This window comes from Condylura cristata, unplaced genomic scaffold, assembly GCF_000260355.1.
Source record: "Condylura cristata isolate star-nosed mole 26May11 unplaced genomic scaffold, ConCri1.0 scaffold00002, whole genome shotgun sequence".
Taxonomy (NCBI): Eukaryota; Metazoa; Chordata; class Mammalia; order Eulipotyphla; family Talpidae; genus Condylura; species Condylura cristata.
The window spans coordinates 29182272-29193384 of record NW_004567103.1 but is presented as its reverse complement, the minus strand read 5'-3'; the positions used below and the strand labels follow the sequence as shown (position 1 = coordinate 29193384).

General features: G+C 34.3%; 1 protein-coding gene across 1 annotated transcript in view; it reads right to left on the bottom strand.

Annotated features, from left to right (window-relative positions):
* Positions 1–11113, bottom strand: part of DNAH7 (dynein, axonemal, heavy chain 7) — a 205444-nt gene that overhangs the window by 157678 nt on the left and 36653 nt on the right. Inside the window, exons 15-19 of the mRNA XM_004674839.1 lie at positions 9110–9188; positions 7078–7302; positions 5321–5467; positions 3301–3986; positions 181–367 (exon numbers count right to left, since the gene is read on the bottom strand). Coding sequence (XP_004674896.1) covers positions 181–367; positions 3301–3986; positions 5321–5467; positions 7078–7302; positions 9110–9188 — 1324 coding nt within the window. The remainder of the gene's footprint in view (positions 1–180; positions 368–3300; positions 3987–5320; positions 5468–7077; positions 7303–9109; positions 9189–11113) is intronic.

Below are 11113 nucleotides of genomic sequence, written 5' to 3'. Positions count from 1 at the left end.
TATATATATATATATATATATATATATATATACACATATATAAATTTACAAAAAAACAGGACAGGGTTGAAGGAACAAAAAGAAAGAAAAAGGAGTGTATTTGGATTGCTTTGAAAACAAATATCATGAATATCATGTCATTTGCACTAAATAATCAAAATTTCAAAGATTTTTACCTACTTGTATGACACTTTTCATTACATCTCTCCATGTTTTATCCACAGTTGTAAATCGTCTGCCTTCCTCAGGCATTTGAGACATAATATCCGGGGAACTGAAAATGGGCTCCAAATACAGCCATGTGGCTTGGACCTTGAGCCATTCATCCAGTATCTCTTGAAGCAGCAGGAGCTTGCCCTCCCATTCTCTGAGAAGCAAAACAGTGGTTCTTATTAACAGCAAGCCAGGCAATGTTTCAGAAGTTAACACTCAAAACCATGTCAAGACTGTCAATCTTGCATACAATGTTGTTATTCCAATTTCCATTCACCTACTTACTTAAAATCACTAGATTTAGTCTACAGAATGCTTTATAATAATATCAACTTTAATTTACAGACATGTGAAGACATACCTATCTACAAAATCTACAAATGGGCTAGTTTCTGTAAATGTCATAACTAAACTTTTCTACAATCAACTGCAATGATGGAAGATAGAAATTGAGGAATGAGATTCTGGAGATAATGATATTATTTGCCAGTAAGGACACTTTGAACTTCTTAGAAAGATAGTCACATCCAGGACTCACTTCCTTTAGCATTCTTTATTTAATCAGATTGGACCCATGGCTTTATTTCTACACTAAAATATTTCTATTCATAAACTGAAAATAGCATCTAAAGAAAATTTTATAATTCTACATATATTACTGCAGCATTCATGAGACAGAAATATATTTGAATTTATAATAAGTTATCCATTCATTTCTAAATATGGAAAATAAAAATAATGACCCAATTTCTTCAGGAATAAACATTATAATTATACCATAAACTAACAATTTTACAAGCATAGATCAAGAGTCTGTATATATTTGCTCTGTCCCCAAAATAACCCAAATGAAACAGGGTTTCTCCTAATGCCTATTTACCAAAGGGAAAACTGAGGAAAGTACCAGGTTCAAATTCAGCTAGTTAATAAATGAGCACCAAGATTAGAACTCAAGCAACTGTAACCTTATGCTATAGCGATAATATAGCCATAAAGAAAAATGATTGATCAATGCTGCAGGAGTTTAGACATAGGATATCTTTATGTGCATATTAGCAGATTATGAATCATTTGTAAGTGATGACTTGTAAGTGCTGAAAGTTATAATCATGACACCTAAATAGTTCTAAGTCACCAGCATTTTCAAATGCCTTTCTGAAATACTTTCAATGTTTATCAGAGAATTTTCTTAATCTCTTTTCATAAGAAGAAATGAATACCTCTGCTTTCCTCTACTTCTCTTCCTTTCATCTCCCTCTAATCTTTGATGCAGAAAATTTCTGACTAGCTAATCATGCCACATATAGACACTAAGAATAGAATCTACACATACTGCTTTCAAAGTTGTTTTAAAAATTACTCTATAAGCAAAGCAACCCAGGTGGCTATGGGATAAGTAGGAGCTCTATCACCACTATGGTCTGAGTTTGATCCCTGGCCAGGGAGCTGACCTACATATGGCACAGCAGACCTCTCCTGTCTTGCCTAATGCTCCCCTTAGGAGTGTTTTTCAATAAATCCACCTGTTCAGCTCCCCTCTGGTGACTGTGTCTCTGGTGAATCCTCTCACATCTCCACACCTCTGACATACACCCTAATGCTTCATGCAAACAAACAAACAAACAAACAAAACCCTAATTACTCCATAAGCACTCTGGAGAAAACTGGGCAGGAAGCAGAGAAGACAGAGAATGAGTCAATGCCAAATAGGTTCATGTTTAGGATAATGTCAATAACCAGATGCAGAGACTGCCAAACAGTGAGCTTTGCCTTGCTATCAAATCACATAGAAATGTGCATTTTTCTTTTCAAAGATAAAATACAAACTTTAATTTAAACAAAAATTTTTATGTCATTCTTATAAAATATAAACTTCTTAATAGAAATCTAAAAACTGAAGAAACTAACAGAGGATAAGAGCTTACTTTAATCAGCTATATCAAATGCTTAAAAAGTGCAGACTTGGGCCCTCCCTGGTGGCGCAGCAGGTTAAAGCACTGCACTGAGAAACTAAAGCCACTTCCGCATGAGTTCTATTCCCACCTGCCCGGGAGGTGACCACATGGCGCGGCAGACCTCTCCTGACCCGCCCGCTGCTCCCCTCAGCAATGTATTTCGTTGATCTGCCTGTTCTGCTCCCCACTCTGTCTCTGGTGAAGCCTCTCACCGCCCCTGAGCCTCTGGCCTGTACCCCAGTTCTGTATATGAGCAAATAAATAAATAAATCTTTAAAAAAAAAAGTGCAGACTCAAATCATTCTTTTATATTTATCTAGTCATTCTTTATGCATATGAGTGAAATTACAATAGACTTTCAGGGATCATCAAAACTAATCAGTATATTTGGAAAATTACATTATATTCAACTTATAGTTTTAAAATTCTATAGACTGTACAAAGACTCGAAATTTATATAAGATTAGAGTGCAGGCAATAAAAATGAATATGGGCTTCCTCTACTATCTGAAAGTAGAATATACCTATGCATCCTTTAGTAAGCCAAAATGGTGTAAAATGAAGCAATTACTATTAATGTGGAAAATATTGAGCCTTTTAGATCCAAAAAAAAATTAAATTATACTAAACACTTAAAACCTGAAGTAACACTATCATTTAGTAAAAGAAAGATTGACGTGATTGATACATACAGAGTATGAAGTAATTTGAGGAAAAAGAGCTTGGTGGTTCACTCCTGTTACGTGGGGTCCATCCTGCCCCTATAAAGCTCTTAGCAAAACAAAGTCTGCATGCTATTTTTGCTTTTGCTTTTTGTGACAAAAGTGAGAATCACCTTTGAATTTTGTTTAGTATTCCAAAACAAGCATGTCTTTTGTAAAAGTGAAGTGGCATAATGCAAATTTTGAAAGGCAAGGGATACCTGTATCTGGCATCTCATTGTCCAAACCTCTGTCATGAATATAGATGAAAGCAAAATGACGGGACTTCATCCAAAAGCAATGAAGGTTACTAATGCGTACAATGAACTATTTAAAATACTAAGTGTGAAATACAGAATCAGTTTTTAAAAAACTGTATATTAAAATGATGATTTTTGGCAACTAGCAATTTCATATAAATATCTCTTTACCTCATTTGTTTTTCATAAGGCTTAATGAAGGGAGATCCTCGCATCGTTTGTGTCTTAATAATGTGGTCATCCAGCAGCATCTGTATTTCATCAACTGATGATAAAATGTATGTCCCAGATTCTCTATAGGGCAGAATGACAAATTCCATTGTGCCCCACTCATGAATCATCTTCTCCAGAGCCTTTTCAAGTGAATATTCTTTGCTAGCAGATTCACCTATACCTTCAAGTCTATCTAAAAATGGTTCCAGATTCATGTCTAAAAAAGAGAAGACAGTGGTATCATCTGTAGGCTCCAGGGGGAATCCAACAATGCCAGACATGGCCTCCCAGTGCCTGGGGCGCAAACCAGGATTACAGAGCACATGAATGAGAGGAATGTGCTGCTTGAACTCTTCCACCTTTGCCTTTACTTTCTTTGTCATTGACAAGGCATTTGGAGAATCATGGAAGGTTTTTTCCAGCTTATATAGTCCTCTCCAGTAATTTCCAACATCTGTTTCTACTTGATCTGGATTCACCTTGTGGTATGGCCCTTCTGTCCATGCTCTGTATTTGCCACTAAATTCAACAGCAGTTTCATAGAGACGGAGATAAGGATTCAAGTTATCTTGGACTTTTTTACGTTGAGGATATATTGATGGCAGCCAACCAAATGCCTCCTCTTCAGCATTAAATTGCTCAATCTGTAAGTACAGGTATTAAATTAGCCACTTTTATTTTCTTTTAGTCTACACAGCATCATTTAGGAACATAAAAAGTTGAAAGAAAGTATTGCAGTTAAAAATACCTTCTATAAGGAATTAGTAATCCAGATGAGGAGACGAGCAATACTTGTATGGAAAGTTAAACAGAAATTGTTTAGTAATAAGCAGTAGATGAAATGTCTTAATATTACTAGGATATACAAAAAATTCTCTCACTCAGAGGTGTGAGAGCTTGCTAAAAATAGTGTAGTCACAGATGCTTTTGTAGAGAAATGAAACCAGATCAGACTCTTAAAGATAAGGTGGATAAAAAGTGGCAAAGGAAGGATTAATTAATTCCCTCTAGTATGGTAGTGAAATGTGTAAGGAAGTGAATTACTTAGAGGGAAAATATGGGAAAAAAGTGACATCAGTTTTAAAAAAACTTTTTTTCATATGTGTTACATATTTGTGATTATTAAAGCTATTTAGTTATCTGACCTGATATTAAAATATGTCATTATAAAAACACAAAGGGCAGCATATCATAAAATAGTTTTCTTTCATATTTCCCCTTTTAATAAAAAGCACAGTAATTTCAAACAATCTATGTGGTAAACAGTATAACTTTTCTTCCTCCAGCTTCTTTTAATAAAAAAAGATGATTCCTGGCTCTCCCTGATGGTGCAGCATATTAAAGCACAGCAGTGCAAGCAGGCCACAGCCGCTTCAGTGTGAGTTCCATCCCCAGCCCCAGAGGTGACCCACATGGCGAGGCAGACCTCTCCTGACCCGCCCACTGCCCCCTTCAACAGTGTACTTCCTTGATCTGCCCATTCTGATACCCACTCTGTCTCTGATGAATCTTCTCACCCATCACACCTCTGGCTTGCACCCCAGTTCTGTATGTATAAATAAATAAATCTTTAGTTAAAAAAAAAAAAAAGATGATTCCTGAAAGAGAAATTCTGGGAAGAAAGTGGTTTTGATGGGAGGAGAAGTGGGGCCTAATTGTAAAACAGCCAAGAAATGTAAGCTTGCTTCTATAAAGAGGGGACACCAAACAGTAACGAGGTGCTAAACATAATACAAATGATTAACTGATGCAAAATCAAAACGAAGATGCTAATAGAGATATGATTCTTTCAGACAAAAGATGGCCACTGAGCTGTTATTACTGGTAGAAAGCTGCTCCTCCTTGAAGCATGTTCTCTCATCAGATGCTGTTGAACAGTTCTATTTTACGCTACTTCTTAAAAGTATATACACAACACACTTTTCCCAAAGAATTCCTTCTTTTGAATTAATTCATCCTTTTAAGAATTTTTTTATACCTTGTCTGCTGCCAAGTCCAACTTTGTATTCAGTGTTTGCGCCTTTTTCAGGTATCGATGTACGTCCTGCAGATCTCCAAATGAGTGAAATTCTTCTGACTGCTTAGCATAACTCTCCAATTCCTCCATAAACCGGTCACAACGCAACTAATGAAAACAATCATTGTGTTACTACTTCAAAAGTTAAAATCCCTAGACATGATGAGAAATGTGAATAAATTAGGGTTCCAATAATTCACATATTAGAGAAAGTTTAGCCTTGTACTATCACTGTAAGAAATTCTAACTAATAAACAAGAATGTGTTAAGCAGTGGTATTATTTAGTCTGATAGAAAATTTATGCTAATGACTAATTTATACATATTTTAAAATGTAATAATAATCAAGTATAATGCAAAAGGAAAAAAATTTAGAAGAGTATAAAAATATCTTGCATTTGACAAACTGGAAAAAAACTGAGTCTCTTTAATTATGTTTTGGTATTCAGAAAGTTCTTCATTTAGTGAGCAGTGCTAAAACTAAGTATCCCAACATTATTATTTTGGCCCCATGGCCACTCTTTATAAGAAATGTGCAAGTTAAATAAATCCAAATTTAGCAAACTAAAATGAATGGCTTCCAATATAAAGCAAGTATGTGTTTTTGTTCAGTTAGTAAAGCTTACTATAATATAGTTATTGGTAAGGCATTGCAAATTAAATGGCTCTATAAAAGATTTTTAATAAAATATTCAAAAGTTAAATGTAGATTATTCAAAAATTAATTTTATATTTCATAGCTTATATATGTATATTTCTTTTCTTTAGTTCCTGGCAAGTTATCGTAACTCAGTGGGGAAAGGAAAATGAGAGGAAAAAGTCATCAACATTATGTATAGTATGTAGAGTAGTGTATATTATACAAAAAGTCTAGGTCACTCTAGGTCACTTGGTAGTTTTCTAAGATTCCATTGCATTGTATCTGAAGTATCTAATATCTAAATATAAAATTTATCTAATACCTAAAATTCATGATGTTTTCATAAGATTAAATTCTGAAATGATTGAAATGTGAAACAAAAACAGACTACAGCTTTTGTTTTCAGTCTATGGATTATTCTCCAAACTCATTCTGATCTGGAACAAATGTCTTCACCTCTGAAAACCTTGGCTTCTTCATCTGTAAAACAAGACTGAAAATATGTTGTTTATCCAGACACTAGCTATGCTATACTGTTTATCCCGACACTAGCTATGGTATGCTTTTGGCATTTCTGTGTCCCACTGTGCCAGACAGTGGTCTCTAACTAGAAAAAAGGTGAAAATAAAATAGCCCCGCTGTCAATAAGCAGGGAATGTGCAAGACATGAGAGCTGTAAGAGAGGGAGACATGGAAGTTGTTTGGGTTACTGAAAAGTCAAGAACAAGAAGTAGGCAGAGGCAGGAGAGGCTGAACAGGTAGGCAGATGAAATTACAAACCACCTTGTATGCAGCATACTTACACAAGAGTTATGGAACATTAGTGATGATTCTGGGCACAGTGTGTAGGGAGTTTGAGAGATTATGAGTTGTGAAAGTACATTTCACCATGGGATCTTGGAAGTTAAATCACAAAATAAAATAACTCATCACAGTATTATCTTCTACTAAGATTTACAGTACAAGAAAGCTAAAATAGATGACCTGTGAAGTAGAGGCATTGACAATGCTCTGTAAGAAGTTGAAAACTAAACATTTCCAGAAAATGAAAATAATTTAAAATATCTATGATGCCAACCTTAAGACCTTCTTGATATTGTTCTGTTTTCTCTTTAATGATTTTCCTGTGTTCCTCAAAAATTTCTTCCATTCTTCCATACCACTGGAAAACATTATTATTTAGCCTAATGTCTGCTGGAGAAAACTTGGCACATTCAATGAGGAAGGCGAGGCAGTTTTTAGAATCTACCAATCTCTGTTCCAGCTCAATCATGTCAACTGTCTCTACTTTCTGAATATAAGCCTGAGGGAAAATAAAAGTTACAGATGGCATGTTAATGAAAAGCTCATGTCAAAAAATAGCCTGTGGAAATACATTGCATAAATATGCACAGACTTGTTTAGAAGTAGACTTTTGTTTCAAGATAGGGGACTGCAGCAGCTTACTTCTCATCCATCCTTAAATATAGCTACTAAAAAAGTGGCGGAGGAAGATATAGAAAATACTAAACAACTTAAAAAGTACTAGAAAACCAGAGAGAATGCTATGGGCTTCTAAAAGATATAAAGCAGGTGGTATCTGAGCGATATAATTTCAGAACAGTATTTTGTGGCAGATACCTCCTATGTACCCCAACCCAGAACCAGAACCAGGTTTTGCCCTTAGCTGATAGTCTAATTGGGAGAGACAATTCTTAGTCATATAAGCATTATAACAAGTATAAAACTTCAAACTTGCAACACTTAAATACAAAAAGTAAACATTAACTATAGAAAGTTTAACAAATGTGCAAAATCTATACAAGGAAAACCATATACTTTGTTAAAGAATATTTTAAAAGTCCTTACTAAATATATAAATATATGTTAAGATGTGTAATATTGTTCAGGGGTAAATTTCCCTCTCATCAGTCTATAGAATCAATTCAATTTCAGTATAGCTTACAATGGCATTTTAACTAAATTTGACATAATTCTAAGTCTCTAAAACAGCAAATATTCAAGAGTAGCAAAGTTAACCATGAAACAGGAAAAAAAAAAACACAGCTAGATTAATCTTGTTAATAATCAAAAAATGTTATATAAATGTAGTGATTTAAACAGTTCTTGTTCTGATTCAAGAATAGAGAGAAGACAGAGCAGAAAAGAAAGCTCAGCAACTACATGTGGAAGTCTAGTGTTGTAAAAGCTGCAATTCAAACCAGCTTTGAAATGACAGCTCCCTTAATACATTGCATTACAGTAATTGGCTATTGATTTAGAAAAGAAATAAGGACCCCAGTTACCTATTAGGAGAAATAAAAAGAAAGTACATTGTTAAGCGAGTAATTTGCAACAGCAAAATGTTTGTTTTAGAAAAAGCAAGTCTCTCAGTGTTTGAGTAAGTGGGTGAATGTGCAGGTGTATACACGTATGTGTATATATAGGCACACATACCTGCATCTGTGTGTATGTACATTTAATACCTGCAGCCCTCTCAAAGTACTTTGATACCTATTTATTAGATCTTAATAATATAAATGACAAAGGAAGTCTGCTTTCCAACTGAAAAATGAGAAAACGCAATTACTTGTATGTGTTCATTTTCCCTATGTTACATCCTCCCACCTTCTTGTTTACAAAGCAAATGCTCCTTTTCTTAAATACTTTTAAAGATGTTTTTAAATTCTAATCTCCATTTCTGTTTCGCCTCATCTCTCTCTCTGGTAATTCAAATGTAGATATTATAAGATATACATATATGTTATATCAAATAAGAACAGAATTTACATTAAACTATAAAGAATCATTACCTAAAGAAATGAATTATGAAGAGAAACTTTCATTTTTTACCCTGTAAAATCTTGTATTGTTTGAATTTTTACTTTTGTAATTGAAAAGAAAAAAGCAAGCACCACTGCCTATAAATCTTTCATTTATAAATTAAGGGTACCCAGCTTAAATCATCAAACTGTAGATGACTGAATCTACTGTAAAACCCACAACACTGTTTTAAACCTCTGTTTCAAGCTTTAGAAAGAGTTGATGTTATCCTGTCAATATTTATAAAAGCTGAAGGTTAAAAAAAAAAAACTCTCACACACACAACTATGAAAGTTTGTAGAGAATACCTTCATTTCCATTAGTTCTGCTGTGTTTGGAGGTGTACTAAGAGCTTTTTCAGCTATCTTTTCAAATTCTTCACACAATCTGAAACAAAAACCAGGTTACATAACTAATTTTATTCCTTGCTGCATTCCTATATATTAGGTACCCCATTACATGAAAAATTAGGTAAGATAAACATACCATATGACATCTAATATATTCCTTTGCTTATTTATTCAATATAAAGTTGATGAATGTCTATTATGTTCCTGACTAACATTAAGTGGTAGACATAGAAATAGATAAGATATAATAATGATCCTCATAAAGTTTACAATCTTGTATAGAAGACAGGAAAAATAACAGTCATTTGAACCTAGAGCTTTTCAAAGTTTCCACCAGAAGTACAAAGGAAAGTAATGATAACTCTATTTGGAAGGTATGATTTGAATGGGTCTGCAGGCTTAGAAATGTCTGTTTATATGCAAATATTTCCTACTGATCTGGGTTGTGGCCAATATAGTGAATTTACTATGTTATTTTTTAAAACAGAGTGGTCACTCTGGAAATCCAAATAAAAGAATTTTCTTCAAGAAAACTGGCTATGAGGTGAAAGAGAAAGGAACACCATGAAGAAGTTGGGATTAAGTGAAGAGTTGGAATGTGGACAAGAGGGTTATCAACCTGTCTGTAAACTTCTCAGTCAGAATCAACAGCAAAGGAGATTGAAAATAAGATACAAAAGGATGACTGATGCAGTCAACTCCAGAGGATGTGAAGCAACAGGTTTGAGCTCATAGTAAGTTAAGACATGTAGGAACAAGAAGTTGAAGGCATTCATAGCTAATGATCCCTAAAATTGTCTCAATATGTCTTCTGTTGTCTTCTGTACATCCAGTGAGTCCAGTGAGGGGAGAATTGGGAGAAAAGGGAAAAGTTGAACCGGTCTGAGTTCAGTAAGCAATTATGAGGCAGAGAAAACAGCTAATAAATTAAGTTACTCAGCAAGAAGCTACAAGTAAAAGATTCACATTCTTCCAGCACTTTTAGAGGAAAAGATAGTTAAAGCTGAATAGATAATTCTGGTTCTCAAGTCCTACTCTCTTACACACAAGTGTTTGTCTCTTCAGTCTGCAAAAGCAACACAAACCACTCTTCATTTTTGGAACACCCCATGCTGGTTTCACAACTCACTCCCTTCTCATTTCTTGACCTGGAATGCTGTCACCCAAATTGTTCACCTGGCAGACTCCTAGTCATCCTTCAAAATGAATTCACTTATCACTTCTTTGTAACTTTCATTCATTTTCCTATTGCCAGTAATCTCTTCCCTGAAAGGAAATCAATCATCTTCTACCCTATTTCTGTGGTCATGGCACTTGACTGTCATTTGCTGCTTTGTACATCTATTTCCCCTTCTGCTTTGTCATTTCCATTGTGTATTTTTTCACATTTAGAATTGAAGTGCCTGGTGTTGTGCTCAACACAGGGCAAGTATAGCTTCCTTTAGATTTCATATAGCTTGAAAGAAATATTCCTTTTAGTTATCTCTTTCTTATCTGATACCATAATTTAAAAAATTCCAACTAATCAGGATTTTCCCCATATAATTGAAAGAGAAATAAGGTTCCCAAAGCAACACTAAAATCGGTTACTAGAAATCTAATTATATTTGTCTTAAATAGTTATTATGTTTTATACTTCAACATTCTATTAGCTTATTTATTGTAAGTCAGTTTTCATAAAAATCTCCAGGTTATAAAGCAAATGAGTTTTGGGTTGAAAATTGTTACCATGGCTTTGTAATCAAAACTACGATCAAGTTCCAAATTTGAGGTTACCTTAGACCCCACAACAAATACTGTAAAATCCATTTTACCAAAATACTTTGTGTACTAAGTAATCAAATTTGAACCTCTTGTTAGATAATGTCCACCTGACTTATGTTACTGAAATGAAAACACCTATACCACCACCTTAATCCAGACAATTGAGAAAGCACATTTGTCATGAAAAAACTGTGTGCT